This window comes from Salmo trutta, chromosome 17, assembly GCF_901001165.1.
Source record: "Salmo trutta chromosome 17, fSalTru1.1, whole genome shotgun sequence".
Classification (NCBI taxonomy): domain Eukaryota; kingdom Metazoa; phylum Chordata; class Actinopteri; order Salmoniformes; family Salmonidae; genus Salmo; species Salmo trutta.
The window spans coordinates 18,236,601-18,260,780 of NC_042973.1; the positions used below are offsets into that span (position 1 = coordinate 18,236,601).

Sequence of the window (24,180 nt, forward strand, 5' to 3'; positions counted from 1 at the left end):
GATTTGTGGAGGTCTACAATTATTTTCTGAGGTGTTGGCTCATTTCTTTTGATTTTCCCAAGTAAAGAAGCACTGAGTTTGACGGTAGGCCATGAAATACATCCATTGGTACACCTCCAATTGACTCAAATCATGTCAATTAGCCTGTCAGAAGCTTCTAAAGCCATGACATAATTTTCTGGAATTTTCCAAGCTGTATAAAAGGCACAGTCAACTTAGTGTATGTAAACTTCTGACCCACTGGAATTGTGATACAGTGAATTATATGTGAAATAATCTGTCTGTAAATAATTGTTGGAAAAATTCCTTGTGTCATGCACAAAGTAGATGTCCTAAATGACTTGCCAAAACTATAGTTTGTTAACAAGAAATTTGCGGAGTGGTTGAAAAACGAGTTTTAATGACTCCGACCTAAGTGTATGTAAACTTCCGACTTCAACTGTATTTTCATGAAAAGATCCAAACAGATGATAGTAACATGGCCAGCCCTATAAATCAGTGTTTTTGCATATCTCTCTTGTCCAGAGGTCAACTCATGCATTTTAAAGCTGTGGTAGATGGGTGAGAACAATGCCTACACTGGTCTTGCTCCACACACTGGGTTCTACTGTCAAGGTACAGTTGGCATCTGTAGACGTCTGAGACTAGACGTCAGTCTGGTCGCCTGCATATCAGAAAGGGAATACAACTGCTACAAAACATGAAGTAACATCAATTAACCAATCTATGCTCTTGCTGCATGTGATTACTAGCAAATGTTATGACTACACAAAAAAACACATAATATTTAAAAGCATTTCATTGGTCTATCGTCGTAGGAGAGCAATGTACTAGCTATTGAAGAGTGATCTTGACCTGCGCTATTCTAACACTGTCCTGGAAAAGTAAGACTTACTTTCCGTCAACCACAAAAAGTTGTAACTTCATGTTGGTGGAATTTCCATAAAGTTATTTTTTCTCTCATCAGTGGCGTGTAGACCTACCTCAGCTCACTCTATTTGGTGCTGATAGTATGAGAGACCTCTATACTCTAGGGAAGAAACCCCGTTCAACATATTAACTAGTAACACCAGATTAATGGGAGCTCAACTAACCTCTCGTACAACCCCCCACAGTAACCCCCCCCCCAAAAAAAACCTATAACAAAAATAAAAAAGTAACAGTACATGCATGCAAAACTGTGCATGTTGGTAGCAGTCTCATCACGTACTGTGAGAGGAAACCGTGTCCAGTGTTTTATTACACAATCTCCATCTTTATGAACAAAATTCCTGCTCACACCAAGGGGGAAAACAGATGGAGTTGAATTGAAGGGAGTCAGGGCCGTCACAAACTGGCTTGCGTAGAAATGTCATAAGCATCTATAATCCCCCCCAGTCTAATAGCCTGTGGCTGGTGAACAGGAATCAAAGCTTTAAGCTTTTTACTTCTACACTCAGTGGTTATGGAACCAACCGCTGGATGGCTCGCCTTAGATCAGCGTCAACGATCCATGCTACCCTTTTAGAGACAGCTGTGAAGGAAATTAGGGAGGAGAAAGTGGGAATTGTCCAAATAAACAGTAGAGGGTTTGGTCTTAAAGCTTCAGCAGCCATCTCCACTGAGCATCTGTCCAATGAATCCTAGGTCGCCCCTTTGCAGGGCACAGCGGAGACCCATCCAATCAACTTCCCTTTTCCAAACCTTCAGAAACACCATACTGCACGGTAATCACTGGTCTCTAACCTACTGGTTTCTTTACCAGATCACAAAAAAACACCATCAGAGGCTCAGACGACAAAATAAAAAAGAAGTGCTGACGATGATGACACACATAGGTAAAAAGGATTTAAATAGAAAAAGAGCTTGGGCTCTGGTTGGAGACGTGCTTTTTCATTGAGAACCTCCAGCACCCAAAGAACACCAACTTCAAACCTTCCCACCTTTGACCTCATACTATAGTCTCGTCTGCCGTCTTTTTCAGCAGCTTGGTGGAGAGCAAGGAATGCTGGTTAGAATGCCGCCCCTTTGCGTCGGGAAGGAGGAGGCGTACTTTCTGATGGGTTCGTCTCCACTCAGAGTAGAGCTGACAGTGGTAGCGGAATGATACCTGCAGGAGAGAAGGGTAGAGAAGAGGATAGACTAGAGAATATTGGTGTTCATCCAAGCTATAAACAAAGTTAAGGTTAGGATTTGGGGAGGGCAGCTGATCCTAGATCTGTGCTTACTTACCAGAGTCCAGAGGACGTAGATTGTGAAAAGAGCGATGGTGAGGGCAATGAGGCCCAAGGCCTCCAGTCTGCTGTTGAAGTGCAGGTGGTCTTGGGCTCCCCTTAGACACAGCCAGCCAGAGATGGCTGCCAGGGGCGTGATTAATAGGAAGCACACCATGTCACAGAACAATGTGCGTTTCTCGTTACGAGGGCCCGGGTCCCGCAGCCACTGTGGAAAGAGAAGCGAGGACAGAGAAGAAAGAGAAAAATGTACTGAGCCTACATGAGCACTGAGTATGCACATGCACTATAGCCAAAACAGGGGACACTGGAGGACTCTGCTTTTCTTCTTCTTCAGGGTTTGATTTATTGAGATACCCATTAGTAGATCAAGGGTTAAACTTCCTGGGTTTCTTCATCATTCATTACATAAACACATGATGGCACATAACAAAAAATACCTAACCCTCCCAAACTACATTTCTGTTGACATATTCAGGATGTAATATGCATGAGTAATACACAACTAAGTCAACAGAGCTGCGTGTTGGTGACCCATGAACAGGGCCATAAATTATATTTCAACACATAAGTATTGCAGCTACCTACAAACACAATTTTTGCATTGAGGAATCTACGCAAGCAGAAAGAGAAAAAAAAGTGAATCATGCTCATGTGTTTTGACATAACATAAGCACAACCACACACACAGAGGCAAGCAGAGGAGAACAGACAAGCTAAAGGCATTGACCTTTGTTACCTCTGTGAGGGGCTTGGGCCTGCGCTCAATGGTGAACTCTGTGTGGCACAGCTCACAGTAGCTGGTGTTGGAGGAGGAGAGCCACTTCTCCAGGCAGCTCTTGTGCACCGTGCCCAGAGTCCCTGTGCAGTTGCAGGGGGACAGAAGCCCCTCGCCGTTGGCCCCCTCGTGGCAGATCCGGCAGATTGGCCCATCGCTGGAGGAAACAGGAAGAGAGGTCCTGAACAGGGTACTCTGACTGGGTTAACTTACTACAGCCTGCCGGATGCCACTTGGACTACCATGTCACAGTCTTAACAGCTAAGCTAATTCTCGCATACTCGCATACACTTTCACGAGTTCAAGATATGACTAGGATTACTACTATAAAAGCCTGTTGGAAAGCCCTGAATATCTCATAAATGCTTAACTCTGAAAGTAAGAATGAGTTCAGGAGTTTTCAGCCATAGTACCTCTGTGTGCTCAAAGGTTTGATGACGGTAGAGAGCAGCCGCCCATCTTTGGCTGTGACCTGGGTGACATACTGTGCTCTGCAGTTATCCGACTCCTCCACGCTTTTGGACAGGCCAGCGTTGCCAGTGCAGTCGCACAGGGAGCCCGGGAGGTGGCAACAATCACCCGTCGTCATGGTTACACCGTCCAGGGGTCAAGAGTCAGGGGTCAAAGGGATTATGGGGGGAGCAGACTCAGCTCCCTCAGGTCAGAGCAGTTTGGCCCAATGGCTGAAGAGCGATAGGATGGAGTTAGGACCTCATTCACCATACAATACACTACTGGTTACTTTACAGAACTTATTATGAGACAAACAGTGAGAGTTATAATATATACACTACCGGTCCAAAGTTTCAGAACACCTACTCCTTCAAGGGTTTTTCTTTATTTTTACTATTTTATACATTGTAGAATAATAGTGAAGACATCAAAACTATGAAATAACACGTATGGAATCATGTAGTAACCAAAAGAAGTGTTAAACAAATCAAAATATGTTTTATATTTGAGATTCTTCAAATAGCCACCCTTTGCCTTGATGACTGCTTTGCACACACTTGGCATTCTCTCAACCAGCTTCACCTGGAATGCTTTTCCAACAGTCTTGAAAGAGTTCCCACATATACTGAGCACCTGTTGCCTGCTTTTCCTATAACTCTGCGGTACGACTCATCCCAAACCATCACAATTTGGTTGAGGTCGGGAGATTGTGGAGGCCAGGTCATCTGATGCAGCACTCCATCACTCTCCTTTTTGGTCAAATATACCTTACACAGCCTGGAGGTGTGTTGAATCATTGTCCTGTTGAAAAACAAATGATAGTCCCACTAAGCCCAAACCAGATGGGGCGGAAGGTAACCTAGTGGTTAGAGCATTGGACTAGTAACCGAAAGGTTGCTAAATCGAATCCCTGAGCTGACAAGGTAAAAAAAATCTGTTGTTCTGCCCCTGAACAAGGCAGTTAACCCACTGTTCCTAGGCCGTCATTGAAAATAAGAATTTGTTCTTAACTGACTTGCCTAGTTAAAAAGGTCAAATTAAATACTTTTTTACATTTTTTATTGTATGTTTAAATGCTGAGGTAGCCATGCTGGTTAAGTGTGCTTTGAATTGTAAATAAATCAGACAGTGTCACCAGCAAAGCACCCCCACACCATAACATGCTTTCCTCCTTCATGCTTTACAGTGGGAAATACACATGAGGAGATCATCCGTTCACACACACCGCGTCTCACAAAGACACAGCGGTTGGAACCAAAAATCTCAAAATTTGGACTCCAGACCAAAGGACAAATTTCCACCGGTCTAATGTCCATCGCTCGTGTTTCTTGGCCCAAGCCAGTCTCTTCTTCTTATTGGTGTCGTTTAGTAGTGGTTTCTTTGCAGCAATTCGATCATGAATGCCTGATTCACACAGTCTCCTCTGAACAGTTGATGTTGAGATGTGTCTGTTACTTGAACTCTGTGCAGCATTTATTTGGGCTGCAATTTCTGAGGCTGGTAACTCTAATGAACTTATCCTTTGCAGCAGAGGTAACTCTAGGTCTTCCTTTCCTGTGGTGGTCCTCATGAGAACCAGTCTCAACATAGCGCTTGATGGTTTTTGCAACTGCACTTGAATAAACTTTCAAAGTTCTTCAAATTTTCCGTATTGACTGACCTTCATGTCGTAAAGTAATGATGGACTGTCGTTTCTCTTTGCTTACTTGAGCTGTTTTTGCCATAATATGGACTTGGTATTTTACCAAATAGGGCCATCTTGTGTATACCACCCCTACCTTGTCACAACACAAGAAATTCCACAAATGAACTTTTAAGAAGGCACACCTTTTATTTGAAATGCATTCTAGGTGACTACCTCATGAAGCTGGTTGAGAGAATGCCAAGAGTGTGCAAAGCTGTCATCAAGGCAAAGGGTGGCACCTGTTACTTTGAAGAACCTCAAATACAAAATATATTTTGATTTGTTTAAAACGTTTTTGGTTACTACATGATTCCATGTGTTATTTCATAGTTTAAATGTCTTCACTATTATTCTACAATGTAGAAAATAGTAAAAATAAAGAAAAAGCCTTGAATGAGTAGGTGTCCTAAAACCTTTGAACGGTAGTGTATAATAATCATTTTCTTTGATCAACATTAGAACACTGAGCTGTATGAGGTCTAAATGATGGCAACATGAAATAGAATTTAAAAAAAAATCAAAACAGTGATCATTTGTATTGAATATAGGGGGGAAAATAATGATCTTCTTGTCTGAAAATCCAGTTGAGCGAATTTGCCAAAACTCAACACAACTACTTCTAAAGGGCAACCTCTGTATGAGCAGCAGGGCACAAGAGAGTGATAAACAGCTGTCATCATACAGTGCATTCAGAAAGTATTCAGAGCTCTTCCACTTTTTTCACATTTTGTTACGTTACAGACTTATTCTAAAATGGATTAAATAAAACAAATTTACTCATCAATCTACACACAATAACCCATAATGACAAAGCAAAAATGTTTGCAAATGTATTAAAAATAAAAAACAGAAATACCTTATTTTTTTAAGTATTAAGAACCTTTGCTATGAGACTCGAAATTACATTTACATTAACGTAATTTAGCAGACGCTCTTAAGGCAGAGCGACTTACAAATTGGTGCATTCACCTTATGATATCCAGTGGAACAACCACTTTACAATAGTACATCTATATTTTATTTTATTTTTTTTTGGGGGGGGTTAGAAGGATTACTTTATCCTATCCCAGGTATTCCTTAAAGAGGTGGGGTTTCAGGTGTCTCCGGAAGGTGGTGATTGACTCCGCTGTCCTGGCGTCCCGGCTTGTTATGTCATAACCAAGAAGACTCTGGGCTGTAATCGCTGCCAAAAGTGCTTCAATAGTACTAGGTTTTGAATATTTATGTAAATGTGATCAGTTTAATTTTTATTTATTTCATACATTAGCAAACATTTCTAAACCTGTTTTTTTGCTTTGTCATTATGGGGTATTGTGTGTAGATTCTTTCATCAATTTTAGAGTAAGGCTGTAATGTGGAAAAAGTCAAGGGGTCTGAGTACTTTCCAAATGCACTGTAGATATCCTCACCCAAATAGGCTCACTGTCTGTATGGGATGAGTCTTTAAGAAATGCACTGACATGACCAAATAGTTTTTTTTATTTTTTTACCATTTGAATTTATACTGTTGATATCAAAGCCAACATTAAAAGCTCGAAGACCATTGCATTTTTATTGGACAATCAAAATACAATAGACACCATTTTCTAACTCAAAATGAGGAGTTGGAGTATTCAAGTCTAACAAATAGAAATCAATTTTTTTTGTAAATATCAGGATAAATAATCCTGATCTGATACATTAATTAGTGGTTACTACAAGCAAACCGAGCTAGGTACATAATGATTGGTGTCGAATCCCGACAACACTCAAATAGACACAAACCCCCGACAGGACACATCTGGATAATTTGGTCAACCAGCTGTTTAACTTGCTACAGTAGCTTGCTAGCGCAATATAGACCACACTAGATACCATACTGCTTGATACATGGAAAATTACGATTATGATTGCATGTGTTCACATCAGTATCGTTGATTTAAGCTAATGCCTTATAACGTTACTATGAAAATTGTATAACGTTAGTCGACTAGCTTTATAATGTTAGCTAGCCAGTTAGCTATTTATGTTAGCCAGCCGAACGAGACGATAGAAAAAAATGTATTACTCACAGCATTCCTCCTTTTTTCATTTTAACAGGTAATATGTGGCGTTGTCAATATATATAAAATACTCATTGATAATTCCTTTCAGCTAGTTAAGTATATATGCCAGTTATCGTCTAGCTGACAGACGACAACAATAGCATTTTCTTTGGTAGCCTCCTCACGGTCGTCACACAGCCACAAAGTCATAAACCCCGCCTATTCTACCATTTATTTTCTTAAAATCAGATTTTAAACCTAAGCTTAACCACACTGCTAAATGTATGCCTAATCCTAACCTTAAATTAAACATATTTTAGTTCTGAATTTTGAAAATATAGCCCATTTTGACTTTATGACTGTGGTAACTAGTAAACGCTCCACCGACGGCGTTTCCGCTCAACATACGGGGTGCGTTTGTAAATAAACTTTGGAGTGCCAGAAAGCGCTCTGGGCGTTCAGGCCGGGAGTGTGGTTGATCCGAGCGTCCTGACCTCAACGGCAGTCAAGCACCCAAGCGAACTGGCAAGCTACTTCCAGACACAATTGTACTCCCCTTAGCAGAGCTGGTTAGGGTGTTTTCATGTGATCTAGAGCGTTGGTAACTGTAACTGTGCTACTGGCAACAATTTAATTACGCTTTTTTGCCTACGTTTACCGGCCATATTCTGCCTAGTTAAAGGTTAAATAAAAAAATTATTCAACTTGTGTTGAGCGTTTGTAAATTCATTAGTTATTCGGCACTCTGGCACACAGACGAGTGCTCTGATATCGGCGTAGATAACCTGAGCGAATTTACGAACGCACCCTTAGTTACCTTGCTCGCCAATTTGGCCTGTTTTCTGCTCCCGATCGATAGGCTACAAAATGTCAAATATAGAAAAATATCTCACCCATTTGTATGTGAAATAAAACAGATTGATGTACAGTTTTGTTCCATATGGAAGGGACCTTTATTTTGTCAAATATACATTAACACCAGAAGCAAGCACATATTTTGTATGGCAATGTAGGCCAACCCACGTTGAAATCACCACGAACAAAAAGCGACGTAGCTATATTTACATAGTGGATTTAATAAAATTAACACCTTTAAAAGACGTGCTGGAATTCAGTATGTTTTGCTTGTATTAGAGTAGTTGAATGTGTGGTATCATTCATGTGCATAAATCATGGAAAAACATTTAAATAAAAAACTATTTGGAATGATTAACTGAAATTAATTACTGTAAAGCTAATCAGGCATATCGTACAAAAATAAAATTTCACATTGACATTTTATCAAAGTTGCCCAATATCTAATGAACACTTTTCTGGTGAGCATATACAGTAAAGGTAAAGTCCTCAAACAAGTCTGTTGCATAAGGCTACCATTACATTTCAGTGCACTATTTTTTTTGGCATCCGTGCATTTAATTCTTCAAAATCTGTAAATAAGTCTCAAATTGCTCTATAAAGTTGGATTTGAGATGATATTGGTCCTCCTACTGGTAGGAGATATGTAAACATGTATTTCTGTATCAAGCATTCAATGGTATACTATACAGACGCCACTAGAAATTATGCAGGACATTTTCAGCACTTAATTACAAGACTTGAGAGGAGAGTTATTTTTGTTCAAAGAAAATGTCTGCCAACATGACATGAATTTGGTTTATTTCCATTTCAGTGTTCCTTGATGAAAAGGCAGATAAACCGATATGTTTAATTTAAAAGTTGGATGTGACATTAAATTACATGTAACCACATTCCAAAAAGGCAATGCTACTAGAAAGGGGAGATAAGGCATTATAGCCAACCATACAAAGGCAACCTTTTCATAAATTCCACTGTCAACTCAATTTGACACCTTCCTGGTTTGACTAGAGAGAAGCAATGAGAGCATCCTCCACCCTAGATATTGCAGTGTTTTATTAGGACCCCCCCGCCCAAACAAACCAAGCTAAGTGTTGGGATTTAAAGATGTTAGTCATTCAGAATTAGTTTACATGGCGAGTTCCATTGAAATGATCGGCAGGACAACCTTCATATTCACTTTTGCTTTCAATTGTAGTCTGACTACTGGATCAGGTCATAGTATAATCTAATGACAGAGAAAACAGTGGCTACAGCTAACAGTGAAAAGAAGCACATGAAACAATTGGTAAATCCAATCTTGACCAATGTGCCTCTCTGCAAGTTTACTTTTTAGATTATTTCAGATTGAAATTGATTTCAGCCACACTTTGGTATATCTGTGAACCACAGGCTTAACAAAATTGCACAATTTTCTGAAATGCATCAGATCAGCCAAACTTTGACACTACCCACATCCCTGTTCTTGCTCCTTTCATGCCACACTCAACAGGGACTCTGAGGACAGCAACCAGAAGCTTGTTTTATCTAAAAGGGATAGAGCTTGTCAAAATGTACTTTTCATAACAGGTTAGGAGAATTGGGTTAAGGTTTTAGGAAAAGGGTTAGATAAAATGCTAAATATTTCAACCTTTGATGTCAATTGACACAAGCTGTAGCTTATCTAGATATGACCCAGAAGCTCAGGACAATCTGATCCCTCACCATTCCTTCTATAGGATTGGGTCACATGATCAGAGCCTGAATACAAACCCCCCCAAAACAATTCCTTTCACTTGGTAAAAGACAAGTTGAGGTTAGAGGATAGCATACAGACAAACAACAAACATGAGAAAAGTGAAAAAGGAATGTTATCTAGAAAGTCAAAGTTTCTAGGAGACTTCTAAAACACATGGAAGAAGAGAGCAACAGCACAACACCCAGGAGAAAAGCAGAGATGAAGAGAGTGAGGAGTGGCGGTGGGACGGTGGTATTGAGGGTCACAGGCTTTGACAGCACGGTAGTTTGTTTTTTTGCCCATCGGTGGTGGGGGGGACACTGATGTCCACTACATTGTTGCCTGGAGACTCGTCATGTGCTGATCTGTCAGCTATCTGCTTTTGTGATACGATTCGGTGGATTTCTGTGAAAAAAAAAGGAAGTTTCCGTTACTCATTAAATACTGACCTAATACAGCACTCACTGCATTCATGCGTTAGAAATCACACAATTTGACTTGAAACTAACTAATGTAAATAGTCTTGTATAGTGACTCCTGTCGCTTACCTGTGAGGATATTCTTGAATGCCTCTTCCACATTAGTGGAATCCAAAGCTGATGTTTCAATAAATGATAGGGTATTCTTCTCTGAGGGAGAAAAATAGAAAGATTGAGTTGAGACAAACATGGGTGGCTTTTTAACCATCTCTGTCCCCAGAGTGAGCTGTCATCTCCAGTGGTATTGTTGCAGTGGTTGTTTACCTGCAAAAGCACAAGCCTCGTCTGTGGGCACTGCCCTGAGGTGGCGCAGGTCACTCTTGTTGCCCACCAGCATGATAACAATGTTGTTATCAGCATGATCCCGGAGCTCCTTCAGCCAGCGCTCCACATTTTCATAGGTCAGATGCTTGGCGATGTCATACACTAGGAGAGCCCCCACTGCCCCCCGGTAGTACCTGATTGGGACAGAGCAAGGAGAACAGGATGTCAAAGGTTGTGCGATTCAGACAGAAGCATTTTTTCAGGATGGTTTCAACACTATCCAAATACTTTGGTTCCGTAAAGGGCAGGTTACAGGAAGACAAGCACCCTCCTCCACTCACGCTGAAGTGATGGCTCTGTAACGCTCCTGTCCAGCTGTATCCCAGATCTGGGCCTTTATCATCTTGCCATCCACCTGAATGCTGCGGGTGGCAAACTCCACACCGATGGTGCTTTTGCTCTCCAGGTTGAACTCATTCCGTGTGAAACGGGACAGCAGGTTACTCTTCCCCACACCAGAGTCTCCGATCAGCACCACTGGCAACAAAATACAAAAAACATAAGCACTGCCTTCTCACAGTGGAAAAGATGAGGGTTCAGCAGTGACTAGTACAGGATACAGTTGTTTAGATTCAACAATGTCTAAATGAAGCCCAAAACTAAGCTGAGCATGTTTCTCCTGGTAGCTTGCCTGATGATTGGTGCTGATACTTAGGCAAAGTTATTTGTATGACAAAACATTTTATATCCAAGACAGAGAAGTCGTCAGTCATAATTGTTATTCATGTCAGACAAGTGGTGACCAAGCTAACATTGCAGACAGTTTCTTGTACAATCTTTGGTTAGCTGGTGGTAATGGATAGCCTAGTTAGCACAGTGCCATCAGTGGCTTTGGCTAACACCATCCCAGCTGATTGTCAGACATTACATTAGCTAGCTAGTTAATTAATTAGTTAGCCATTTGTTATCCACTCCAGTATATTAAAACTAACAATCTACAAAACGTTTAAAAGTAGTTAGCTTAGTGACTTTTTCTTCACATTGTCTGAGTGTAGCTAGCTAGTAAACTAAATGGTGATGAGACGTTGAGCAAGCTACCTATTAGATAAGCGGTTATTTGATAGCTAACAGGTTACCTAGTTGGCTATCAGCTAGCTAGTTTGGCTAACGTGAACGTTAGCTAGCTGGGGAGACTTCCTCTCCTTTCAACTTCAACTAACGTTACTGCGAAAACATGTACATGTAAACTTTGACTACAACACATGTGGGGCGCGTCTTACCTTTGAAAAGATAGTCGTATTCGTCGTCTCGGGTTCCCATTTTGAAGATTTCCCACTTTATGAAAGTACTTTACTACCAAAGAGAGCCTCCTAAATCTGTCTCAACCACTGCTCCGACCGGCAGTAAAACAGCCTCCAAAGTGAATATGCACATGAGCTGAGGGACAACTGCTTTGACCAATTAGAGGTGTATCTCTGTTAATTGATAGATACATTGACAAGTAATATCCTTCTCCATTTAATATTGACCAATGGCCATAGGTAGGGCCGTGATCAGAGGAAAACTGATAGCTTCCCATCATAGTTATTTATGAAGTCTACGTTCTAAAAAATGTGGATTGAGCAATAATCTTTTCCACCATGTGAGTATTTCTCCCATTTGATGGTTTATGAAGGAGAGCTTATTATTGAAAATACAAACTAACAAAAATGGACTCGAATCAATTATTTATTTGCCATGAAATCATTCTGATTATTTTAACAATTCTCATATTGTCAGGTACTTAAAAATGATGGGATTTCCCTCAGTTGTACAGTAATTCAGTGGTCCCAAATATTTTAGCTGCTGTTGCTATGACGTCCGAAGTAAACCCTTGATATTCTTCTGGAATTCAACTAAGAGAAACAAACAAATTCATAACTTACAATTTAGTGAAGAGTTCAGTTCATAGCTAGTCTAACATTATTAATCAAATAATTTGGTCGAACAAAAAACAGAACAAGAAAGGGGAAATATTGGCCTACTTCTGTCATAATGAAGGCTCTAAGCTTTGATTGTGTCAAAGGCAGAAAGCAAAACAACAACAGGATATGATGCCATACAATTAGTAAAATATTCCTATTTGTAACTCAATAGTCTCTTTTATAATTTGGTGAAATGTTGTCCTATTAAAAAGTTCCATTGTTTTTCAGGGCCTTTCTACAAAGATGGTCAATGGACATCTACGTACTATTTTCTTTGTGATAGCTTTACATGATTGCTTTTTACCTGACTGGAGGTTCTTCAGTCTTTTTTGGACTGTTAGTAAATGCTGCATGCCTTCAGAATCCTTCAACCCACAATGGGCACTAGGCCCAAGCTTTTTCTCCCGGCCTACATATTGCCTGTGAATAAAAGAACACAAAACAATACATACATGAAAATAAAAGATCTGGGCTAAATTATGAAATCTATGCCAAGATGCTGATTAGATTATCCATTGGGATATGGAGAAGCAGGTCTCGTAGAGAGGTTCCTCTGAGGCATCGTCACAGCAGAAGGGGAATGAGGGGAGGGTGATGCTCCACTTCTCCATGCTACTGCTCTATATTGGTCCCTCTCATCCCCTTCTTCTTCCAGCAGCTAGTGACTCTGCAGAGAATCTAAACTGTCCAACTGCAGAAAAGAGGAACATAAAGCCAACAACTCAGTCTATTGTAATAATGATGCAGAAATGCTCTGTTGCTTGTGTTTTGTGAAACCTCAGCTGTGCTTCTTCATGAGAACGGTCTACTGCAACTAAGGGAGCCTAACAAGACTAGTAGCAATACATTGAATATTGATCATTTTTAGTCTGAGTAACAGTGCCGTGAGCAAAATATACCAATGTGTACTGGTCATCAATTGTACATGATTTACAATAAAACAAAAGGATGAGTCTCACCAGTTTTTCTGCCTTTTTTCTCCTATTCCTTGCTCTTGTCTAACACCTGCATCCAGTCTTGCCTCCTCTGGTCATCTCTCCCAGCCTCCTTCTCCAGGACAGTGCAGGTTGGTTCTCAGGTTGAAGAACCCCTCCTTCAGGCCACCCATGTGGGGGGTGAAGTACTGCAGTCCCTTCTCCAGGCCACAGACCAGTCTGCACCTCAGAAGGTCTGCCTTTAGGTGGCGCTGTACATTCGCCAGGTCCTTCTGACGCATCCTCAGGCTATTCAGGGCAAACTCCCTCTCCTCAATTTGTGTTCTCAGCTTCTTTCTGTCAGAGTGGAGAGAGAGGGGATATAAGGGAGTTATATCATGTACAATCAGGGGCGGCAGGTAGCCTAGTCGTTGGAGCATTGGACTTGTAACCGAAAGGTTGCGAGATTGAATCCCTGAGCGGACAAGGTAAAAATCTGTCGTTCTGTCCCTGAACAAGGCAGTTAACCCACTGTTCCTAGGCCATCATTGAAAATAAGAATATTTTCTTAACTGACTTGCCTAGTTAAATAAATGTACATATATATATTTTTTTATCATTGGCTAGGGTCACTGTTGTATTTTCATTGTTTTAATCTGATTTTATTTGTATCAATAAAGGAAAGTGTGTGTGTTTATTTTAACCTGAGATCCTTGATAGTGTCTTGCAGCTCTTTCTCATATCTAACGGATCTCTCAAGCTCCTTGTTTGCCTTTGACTGCTCCTCCAGCAATTGAGTGTTCAAGGCAACAACTAACAAAGCCAATATGAAACCAGGATTATACAGTGAAAGGGAAACATCTGATATAATCTTCAACATTATTCACTCACTCTGGCTGTGCAGCTCCTGCTCTGTTGAAGACAATTTCTTTGTAGCTCTGTTCAGTTTCTGTTGAAGCTTCCCCACCTCTCACATGCCCAGACTCAGTCTGCATCCTGCAGAATCTCCACTTTCTCCCTGGCACTCTGAAGACCCATCTGCAGGTCCTGCACTATGCTGTGGTGCTTCTCCTCAGAAACCCTGAGAGTCGGCATCAAACCCTTGATCCTCTCCTCCTTCTCATCTTTGCATTTCTCCAGAGACTGTTGCTGGGCCTTGGCTGCCCTGATCTGCCTCTCACTGACCCCCAGGGCCTCCTGTAAGGACTGGGTCTTATCCTCTAAAGATCTGAGAGCCTCCTTCAGGACTTTAGCTTTCTCATCTGTAGCCTTGAGCCAATGTTTTGTTGACTTGAGATTTTCCTCTGAGGAGTTGAGGCTCTGCTGTAGGGACTGGGCTCTCTCCTCTGAGGCCCCCTGGTTGTGTTGGAGGGATAAGACCTTCTCCTCTGAAAACTTCAGGCTCTGCTGCAGGAGAAAGACCTTTTCCTCAGACTTCCAGTTATTGTGCTGAAGGAACTCAACTTTCTTTTCTGAAGCGCTAAGGTTCTGGCTGAGGGTCTGGGTGTTCTTCTCAAAGGAAGCCAGGTTCTGTTGCAGAGACTGGGTCCTCTCTTGGGAGTCCCCAAGGATTTTCTGCAGAGTTTGGCCTCTCTTCTCAGACTCCTCCAGGTCTTGCTGAAGGGACTGGAGCCTCTTGTTAGAGACCCAGAGGATTTTCTGCACACTCTGAGTCCTCTCATTGGAGCCCATGAGATTGTGCTGCAAAGACAGGACCTGTCCCTCAAACTCCTTGAGTTTCTGCTCCATGGAGTGTACCTTGTCCTCAGACAGCCTGAGGTTCTGCTGGAATGTGAGCTTGGAGCTCTTGTTCTCCTGCTCAGCAGAATGGAGGGACAGGTGGAGGCTCTTGATCAAAGTCTCTTGTCGGCTCTTGGTATCTCTGAGCTCCAATTTTATGGCATCGTTCTCAGAGAGTAGGAATGTACGGTCGGATGAGATCAGGTAGCTCTGCACGTCATCCTTCAGTCAAACACAGCACATAGAATAAATACAGGATGGTCACATATGACTATGAATATTATCCTAGAGCAGGGATCATCAACTAGATTCAACTGCGGGACACATTTTTTAAAAAAAGCTGATTTCCTGGTGTTTTTTTTACACTCTTTTATGTCCAACAATGAAAATTCCACACACATTTTTTTCTCCAACTTTTTTATTTCTTATTTTGCTCAGAAAACTTGGCTGGCCAAATAAAACCACGCTGCCAGCTGGGGAACCTTGTCCTATAGCCTTACATCATAGAGCGGCGCACAATTGGCCCAGCGTCATCCGGGTTAGGGTTTGGCCAGGGTAGGTCGTCATTGTCAATAACAATTTGTTCTAAACTAACTTGCCTAGTTAAATAAAGGTTAAATAAAATAAATTAAAACACCATCAAAAACCACAGTCCTAAATCAAAAAGGGAAACACTTTAGTACCTACCCAGTTTTTGGTAAACGCTAATTTCAAAAGGAACACTTGGAAGGAGGGGGTATGTAAGATAATGTGTTTGTCCTGCTGGTCTTTCCTGTGACAGCTATCCTCCAATGCTGATGACTTAGTCACCAATTTACATGCATCTGAACGAATTTGATCCAAAATAAGCTGAGAACATAAAACATAAAACGCTTTTGTTTTTCAGGCAGATTCCCACAGCAGATCACAGAGCAATGGCCAACTACTGGATACTAAAAGAAAACCATAAAAACAATTTAAACAGTGATTTGCAACTATGCATCATCAATCATTATCATACTGCACCTTCATGTGGGCAAGGACCATGGCTTCAACTTCTTTGTATGACATTTTGAACCTGTCTATTTCATCATGAAGCTGTCTTATTATAACATTCTAGCATTCTAGAAAATAAAAGAGTGAATTACACCCTTAACATTTTACAAAAAAGAAAAATAGGAATTTGTCTCCAAAAGAAAGGCCCAAATCAAGACAGTGTTTGTCTTACCACTGGGTTGATGTCTCTCATCACTAAGAACTCCAGATGCTGGACTTGAGCATCTACTATTGCCTTCATTTGACATTTTGTCTCCAAGACCCTGGAACAAACCAGACACAGTTAAATAAGATATATAAAATAAAAATACTTGCTAATGAACATGAGGACACCAAACCTTGCAAGACAGGACCTCCCATGTGGGGAGAGTTTTAGTGAAGTCTCCGTTGTCCATCATCATGTCACTATAGCTATAGATTAAAAAAATCTGACTTCTAATTATAATTTTTAGACAAATTATGGATGTGCTAGATTTCATTATTAAATGTGCTAGTCCTATGAATCATAAAATATCATTAGCTAGCTAACCTTTCAAAACGTAGCTCTGTTGTTCTCCAAGGAAACCTGACGTACGATTCCAGCGTTCCATTCGTTGCTTCCAGACCTCTGGCTCTGCCACTTTGATCATGAGAACGTCTCAGTGACATAAATAGACACGTTGGTATTCGTTTTTTTTATTGACATGTAAATTAAGAGAAGGACATACAATTGAATCATCCCAGCACTTTGACCGTTTATTTTAGTTACATTTTTGTAATTTATCAGACGCTCTTATCCAGAGCGATTTACAGTAGTGAATGCATTGACATAAATAGACATGTTGGTGTTCGTTTAAAAAAATATTTTGTTTTACTTTATTTGTTTTTCTGCACCTTTTTATTGACATATAAATTAAGAGAAGGACATACAATTGAATCCTCCCAGCGCTTTGACCGTTTATTTTAGTTACATTTTTGTAATTTATCAGACGCTCTTATCCAGAGCGATTTACAGTACTGAATGCATACATTTTCTTACTGGTTCTTACAGACATTTGACAATACATTTTAATGTCACTGGTCTCAGATATATAGCTCAATGTTTTAATGAAATGGCACTGTCACAGGGCATATTTTCTCTTATGTAAAACATTCAAGCAAAATACCAATGAGAAAATTCAATTTAAAAAGACAATCAAAATAAAGATTATATAGCCACAATATGGGCAGGTAACAGTGCAAACAGCTTTTGAGAACATGTATTACATTTCATTAGAACAGAGAAATTAAGGATCAATACATGTCAAAATATTTCATAAGAACCTCATAATTTTGACATAATAAAACCATGATTGCATAACATATTTAAACACTTTCCTACTATTCCATTGTATTGTTATAGCTGTAGGCCTCCTACTTAAAAGTGTAAACACCAGTCTAGTAATGAACTTCATTTGTGGTTTAGCATAATAATCAGCTCAGTTGACAAATGACTCACTGGTAACCTCAGAAACTTTTCTGTAGTGATGAGGACCAATTAAAGTAACATTTTCCTGAGTGTTGTTATGAAAAATGTTCTTCACCTCCCTCATTCACCAGTATTGCTTCAGATAAGATGTCATAAATCGAAGATATTATTGAGTACTGTGCCTTGAACATCATGTTGCTATTCTCACCAGTTGAAAAGATTGAATTCTATACTAAGCAGGTCAATATGCTTCTCTTAAAATGTATCTTCTGGGTGCTTTATTGCAAGCTAAGGGGAAAAGGCCACACAAAAATCAAGCACATCACAATGAAGATTGTTTTTCACAGCATACGCTGAACAGTAGCACGAGAGACATGGAGGGAATTCCCTGCTTGCCAACATCAGCTATATAGACATGGAATTACACAGACACACACAACTTTGGAAACATGGGCAAATACTCTATTTCATAGACATGTAACTGCTTTATTGAGTCCAAACACACACACACAAACACACACACGCACGCACGCACGCACGCACATCCTCATGTATAAATAGATTAATATACACAGATATACAGTTCATTCGGAAGGTATTCAGACCCCTTAACATTTTCCACATTTTGTTACGTTACAGCCTTACTCTAAAATTGATCGTATTTCCTCATCAATCTACACACAATACCCCATAATGACAAAGCAAAAACAGGTTTCGACATTTTAGCAAAAATATTAAAAATAAACAGAAATAACTTATTTACACAAGTATTCAGACCCTTTGTTAAAAATTGAGCTCAGGTGCATTCTGTTTCATTGATCATCCTTGAGATGTTTCTACAACTTGATTGGAGTCCACCTGTGGTAAATTCAATTGATTGGACATGATTTCGAAAGGCACACACCTGTCTATAGAAGGTCCCACAGTTGACAGTGCATGTCAGAGCAAAAACCAAGCCATGAGGTCGAAGGAATTGTCCATAGAGCTCCGAGACAGGATTGTGTTAAGGCACAGATCTGGGGAAGGGTACCAAAAATAAATCTTAAATGGAAGAAGTTTGGATCCACCAAGACTCTTCATACAGCTGGCCGCCAGGAAGGTGACCAAGAACCCGATGGTTACTTTGACAGAGCTCTAGAGTTCCTCTGTGGAGATGGGAGAACCTTCCAGAAGGACAACTATCTCTGCAGCCCTCCACCAATCAGGCCAGACAGAAGTCATTCCTCAGTAAAAGGCACATAACAGCCCACTTGGAGTTTGCCGAAAGGGACCTAAAGGACTCTCAGACCATGAGAAACAAGATTCTCTGGTCTGATGAATCCAAGATTGAACTCTTTGGTCTGAATGCCAAGTGTCACATCTGGAGGAAACCTGGCACCATCCCTACAGTGAAGCATGGTGGTGGCAGCATCATGCTGTGGGGATGTTTTTCAGTGGCATGGACTGGGAGACTAGTCAGGATCGAGGGAAAGATGAACGGAGCAAAGTATAGAGAGATCCTTGATGAAAACCTGCTCCAGAGTGCTCAGGACTTCAGACTGGGGCGAAGGTTCACCTTCAAACAGGACAACGTTAAGCACACAGCCAAGACAACACAGGAGTGGCTTCGGGACAAGTCTCTGAATGTCCTTGAGTGGCCCAGCCAGAGCTCGGACTTGAACCCGATTTAATATCTTTGGAGAGACCTGAAAATAGCTGTGCAGCGACGCTCCCCATACAACCTGACAGAGCTTGAGAGGATCTGCAGAGAAGAACGGGATGAACTCACCAAATACAGGTGTGCCAAGCTTGTAGCATCATACCCAAGAAGACTCAATGCTGTAATCGCTGCCAAAGGGGCTTCAACAAAGTACTGAGTTAAGGGTCTGAATATTTATGTAAATGTGATAGTTCATTTTTTTTTATACATTTGCAAAAATGTCTAAAAACTTGTTTTTTCTTTGTCATTATGGGGTATTGTTTTTTCTTTGTCATTATGGGGTATTGTTTTTTCTTTGTCATTATGGGGTATTGTTTTTTCTTTGTCATTATGGGGTATTGTGTGTAGATTGAGGGATACATTTTTTAAAATATATTTTAGAATATGGCTGTAACTTAACACAAAGTGGAGTCAAAGGGTCTGAATACTTTCCCAATGCACTGTACATATTTCTGATATGCATATTCATTTTTAAATCATGCTGTCTCTGTAAAGGACTCTCCCTAAGTGAGGGCACACAGCGATTTCAAAACACATACACAAATACAGCTAAACTGTTGGAAGAACCCCTACTGATTTGCATGTACAGTAAAACTCTTCAGTTACAGGTATCATACAGAGACAGCAGTGATTTATACACCATAAATATATCTGCATTTTGTTAACTCATTATAACATATGGTACAGTAATTCATGTGTTGCTCTTAATCTTTTCTTGCCGGCAGCAAAAAATGAAATCAAATAAAAATTAAATTTCTCCAATTCAAATTGAAAATATATTTATATCTTTATATATGTATTTATAATTCTATATACACATTCTCAGGAGCACAACCACGGTATTGAACAAATACTTGAAATTAATAAATACAACAGCACTACAATGAAAAATCAAATCAATATTTTAATTTTAATTTCTATATAAGGCAATTAAAAGTAACTTTACAACTACTGCACTGTAGAAAATATTGCTGCTATGGTCTCTTAATGACATTAACAACTGATTACAACTGGCCACTGCACATCATAAATATTTTACAAGTTCTGACACCTTGCCTCACACACAGACATACAAACACACCAACTTTAATTTAAACAGCCAAGTGTCAAACAGAAAAAGAGCAATAAAACTGTTTAAAATGTAACTTAAATCTTAAAACATGTAATCCACATAAAGACTAAAAAACAGGAATCCTATGCCAGATGATTGTGATAAAGACGTCACTTTCACATCTAATGATGGTTAATACATAAAGTGCTGTCAAAGCAGCCTGAATTCCCTTTCTGATTTACGCTTACTAAATAACAGAAGTATGAATTCATTCTGGCCATGATATGATATTGTTATTTGTCCTAAGTAATCCAATCCATTAGCCTAAGGTCACTAGCCTGGCTGACCTGACCCAAGTGACTCACAGCAAGGGAGAGCTGTGGCACACTGGTCTGGAAAGGAGGCCATTGTAAATGCAGTATTTGTGCAGAAATGTGCTCCTGAATGTACTGAACTTTGATTGGTTCTCTCAAACTTTTTTTTCTCCTCTTTTTTTTCTGGGGAGGTTGAGACCTCAAGTGGTTTGGATTTGAAAATTCAACAGTTGTATTGGAGAGCTGTGAATGGCTGTCCATGTGGGTGTTGGAATGAGAAAAACACAGAAGAGAACCAATCAGCAAAACAAGCACATCCCCTTCCTTATCGCCGCATCGTGCCGACGTCAAAATAGCCTTTCCAGACTCTGAAGTCAGGAGGACTTTGAGTTAGCCTACTAGTCTGGCTACTACCAATGTCCAGCAGAGCTAAAATTCAGTGCCAAAGTTTGATTGTAACTGTTGGCATTTCATTTCATATTAAGAGATTTCAATAACTCATTATGCTTGGAAAATGTTTTTTTGTTGTTGCATTTATCCAAAAGCTGGGTGGTCCTGGAAGACATTGTAATGATGTAGGATTCTGAAATGATAGACAATGTCTCAACATTAGTTAGTGTTGCAATGATCTGGTTTTGAAGCTTGGAGACTCATGAGAGGTGCATTCAGCAGGAGTATATGGGAATTGTAGCAATACTGTGATAGAAATGTGAAAATAAATACTTGACAACTAAAAAATAAACCTGTAAAATAATACAGTAGGCTTATAAAAATGCACAAAATCATGTTTTGTGAAACACAGTCTAGCGATAATCTTTCTGTTTATGGAAATAAATAAAAAAATTGTGAAAAAAGTTCAGAAAATAAACTAAATTAAAAACAAAGAAAAAGCAAACAATATAAATTAACATGATATCAATTAAATACATGTGACCATTTGACTTAATCAACCGTTGGGAATCTGTGGCGAGTAACAGAGACGACTCAACGCCCCTGTTCTCATGGGGCATGCTAGACGTAGCCTAGCCATTTCAGGTCCTGTTTTTCTTATGGTAGGGTCATTTTTGGTTGAGGTGGGGGTGAAAGGAGAGGAATAGATCATATCATCAACACAATGATAACGGGAAGTCTAGGGGGGTTTCCTCCCAGTATTTTGTATCCATGGTTTAAAATACAGGTCTGGACTGGAATCATTCTGCTGCCTGCCACTCAAAGGCCTGGGGATCAATCTGATGGCTCCTCTCTCCACAGTCATTCTCCTCTCAGCTCTATGGAGGAGTGTTTACTGTTGGTGGAAGGGGGGGAGGGAGAGAAAGAGAGAGCGAGAGAGAGCGAGAGAGAGAAACTGTAAGGGGAATAGAGGTTGTAAATATTTGCCACATATTCATGTCAATAGTGTCAAATAAAATCTATTAATTCCCCCACAGCACTGTATAACTGGGAACCCTTATCAAAGTACATTTATTTATCAAAGGTATATATATCAATAATTCATAAGGCAGGCAAGGGAGGACATAAACACATAAAATAGAGGGTAGAAAGAGAGAAAAGTAGTATTTTTCCTCATGAAGATCCGCTCAACAAAACATTTTCATGACTGTTTTTACATTTTGTATTCATCTATGTTGAGACAAACCCTAAGAGACAGTCTCCTTCCACTAGGCACTGTAATGCCATGTCCCACAGTCTCTGCTTCCACTTATTCTGCTGGCAGCTCCTGTCTCATGGTGAGGTGGAAGTGACAGTTGTGTGTGTGTCTTCTCCATGGGAAATAATGGGCCAGGGGTGGAAGTGACAACTCCATTCACAGCTACTTCCTCGCCGTAAACCAGTGCAGTGGACATGGACGGAGGGTCAGCCAGCCTGCTACAGCTCTGAACTTCTACTACTACTGCAGCTTAGATTTCTTAAAATACCCAGGACTAAAATCAAATAAAATCAAAGTGTATTTGTCACGTGCGCCAAATACAGCACTAACCAACAATGCAATTATTAAGTAAAAAAATAGGTATTAGGTGAATAATAGATAAGTAAGGAAATAAAAAACAACAGTAAAAAGACAGTGAATAATAACAGTAGTGAGGCATTTCGGTGTAGTAGGATTTAATCTTAGTCCTGTATTTACGCTTTGCCTGTTTGATGGTTCATTAGAGTTCTGCTTCTTCAAAGCGGCAGCTCTACCCTTTAGCTCAGTGTGGATGTTGCCTGTAATCCATGGCTTCTAGTCGTGGTATGTACATACGGTCACTGTGGGGACAACGTCATCGATGCACTTATTGATGAAGCCGGTGACTGATGTGGTATACTCCTCATTGCCATGGGATGAGTCCCAGAACATATTCCAGTCTGTTCTAGCAAAACAGTCCTGTAGCTTAGCATCTGCATCATCTGACCACTTCCGTATTGAGTGAGTCACTGGTACTTCCTGCTTTAGTTTTTGCTTGTAAGCAGGAATCAGGAGGATAGAATTATGGTCAGACACACTGTGTATGGAGGAAAGGTGATCTAAAGTAATTTTTTCTCTGGTTGCACATGTAACATGTTAGTAGAAATGAGGTAAAACGGATTTAAGTTTCCCTGCATTAAAGTCCCCGGCCACTAGGAGAGCTGCCTCTGGATGAGCATTTTCTTGTTTGATTAAGACCGCAGCTCGTTGAGTGCGGTCTTAGTACCAGCATCGGTTTGTGGTGGTAAATAGACAGCTACGAAAAATATAGATGAACTCTTGGTAGATAGTGTGGTCTACAGCTTATCATGAGATGAGGTTTTGCTCGCCTGAGGTAGAGTATCTCATGATAAGCTGTAGACCACACTATCTACCAAGAGAGTTCATCTATATTCTTCGTAGCTGTCTATTTACCACCACAAACCGATGCTGGCACTCTACTTCAGGCGAGCAAAACCTCGAGACTTCCTTAATATTAGATTTTGCACACCAGCTGTTACTGACAAATAGACACAGACCACCACCCCTTGTCTTACCGGAGGCAGCTGTTCTGTCCTGCCGATGCACAGAAAACCCAGCCAGCTGTATGTTATCCATGTCGTCATTCAGCCACGACTCGGTGAAACACAAGATATTACAGTTTATAATGACCCGTTGGTAGCATAGTCTTGATCGGAGCACATACAGTTTATTATCCAATGATTCTACGTTGGCCAATAGGACGGATGGTAGAGGCGGGTTACCCACTCGCTGACGAATTCCCACAAGGCACCTGGACCTGCGTCCCCTGTATCGGAGTCTTTTCTTCATGTGAATGATGGGGATTTGGGCCTGATCCGGTATCTTGAGTAAATGCTTCGCATTTGATTTCGCATTTGAAGAATAAGGCTGTAACGTAACAAAATGTGGAAAAAGTCAAAGGGTCTGAATACTTTCCAAATGTATGTACCAGCATCGGTTTGTACCAGCATCGGTTTGGGCGGCAGGTAGCCTAGTGGTTAGAACGTTGGACTAGTAACCGAGAGGTTGCAAGATCGAATCCCCGAGCTGACAAGGTAAAAATCTGTCGTTCTGCCCCTGAACAAGGCAGTTAAAAAATAAGA

General features: G+C 40.5%; 3 protein-coding genes and 1 long non-coding RNA gene across 8 annotated transcripts in view; all 4 read right to left on the reverse strand.

Moving 5' to 3' along the window:
* Positions 1 to 444: 444 nt before the first annotated feature.
* On the reverse strand, positions 445 to 7,389 carry LOC115151780 (E3 ubiquitin-protein ligase MARCH2). Of its 3 annotated transcripts, XM_029696000.1 has the most exons (6): positions 7,180 to 7,389; positions 3,405 to 3,674; positions 2,944 to 3,148; positions 2,212 to 2,421; positions 1,923 to 2,089; positions 445 to 664 (listed from the first exon to the last, which is right to left on the reverse strand). In XM_029696000.1, the coding sequence occupies exons 2-5, from the start codon at positions 3,578 to 3,580 to the stop codon at positions 1,931 to 1,933; spliced, it is 750 nt and encodes a 249-aa protein (XP_029551860.1). In that variant the 5' UTR covers positions 3,581 to 3,674; positions 7,180 to 7,389; the 3' UTR covers positions 445 to 664; positions 1,923 to 1,930. The 3 variants fall into 3 exon arrangements, with proteins under 3 accessions (XP_029551860.1, XP_029551859.1, XP_029551861.1); XM_029695999.1 differs by having other exon boundaries at positions 451 to 2,089; XM_029696001.1 differs by having other exon boundaries at positions 451 to 2,089; positions 2,953 to 3,148; positions 7,180 to 7,388.
* A 692-nt stretch (positions 7,390 to 8,081) lies between these two features.
* Positions 8,082 to 11,903, reverse strand: LOC115151782 (ras-related protein Rab-11B). Its single transcript, XM_029696002.1, has 5 exons — positions 11,748 to 11,903; positions 10,809 to 11,004; positions 10,468 to 10,661; positions 10,273 to 10,353; positions 8,082 to 10,129 (listed from the first exon to the last, which is right to left on the reverse strand). The coding sequence occupies exons 1-5, from the start codon at positions 11,785 to 11,787 to the stop codon at positions 9,987 to 9,989; spliced, it is 654 nt and encodes a 217-aa protein (XP_029551862.1). The 5' UTR covers positions 11,788 to 11,903; the 3' UTR covers positions 8,082 to 9,986.
* A 274-nt stretch (positions 11,904 to 12,177) lies between these two features.
* Positions 12,178 to 13,756, reverse strand: LOC115151783 (uncharacterized). The gene is made up of 3 exons (XR_003867357.1): positions 13,391 to 13,756; positions 12,736 to 13,122; positions 12,178 to 12,362 (listed from the first exon to the last, which is right to left on the reverse strand). It is a non-coding gene; the product is annotated as an uncharacterized LOC115151783 (long non-coding RNA).
* Positions 13,757 to 20,145: 6,389 nt separating this feature from the next.
* Positions 20,146 to 24,180, reverse strand: part of LOC115151784 (phosphatidylinositol 4-phosphate 5-kinase type-1 gamma) — a 73,588-nt gene continuing 69,553 nt past the window's right edge. For all 3 annotated transcript variants that reach the window (XM_029696005.1, XM_029696007.1, XM_029696006.1), the window contains one exon: positions 20,146 to 21,916. In XM_029696005.1, coding sequence (XP_029551865.1) covers positions 21,914 to 21,916 — 3 coding nt within the window. In that variant the 3' untranslated portion in view covers positions 20,146 to 21,913. The remainder of the gene's footprint in view (positions 21,917 to 24,180) is intronic.

Excerpts from the sequence above, each read along its gene's own strand:
- LOC115151780 (XM_029696000.1), bottom strand. The coding sequence starts at position 3,580 with ATGACGACGGGTGATTGTTGCCACCTCCCGGGCTCCCTGTGCGACTGC. Across the intron at positions 2,422-2,943 it reads CCCTCACAGAGGTAACAAAG|TGGCTGCGGGACCCGGGCCC; the intron begins GTCAATGCCTTT and ends CTCTTTCCACAG. Across the intron at positions 2,090-2,211 it reads TCTACGTCCTCTGGACTCTG|GTATCATTCCGCTACCACTG; the intron begins GTAAGTAAGCAC and ends TCTCTCCTGCAG.
- LOC115151782 (XM_029696002.1), bottom strand. The coding sequence starts at position 11,787 with ATGGGAACCCGAGACGACGAATACGACTATCTTTTCAAAG. Across the intron at positions 10,662-10,808 it reads TACAGAGCCATCACTTCAGC|GTACTACCGGGGGGCAGTGG; the intron begins GTGAGTGGAGGA and ends TGTCCCAATCAG. Across the intron at positions 10,354-10,467 it reads CGAGGCTTGTGCTTTTGCAG|AGAAGAATACCCTATCATTT; the intron begins GTAAACAACCAC and ends TTTCTCCCTCAG.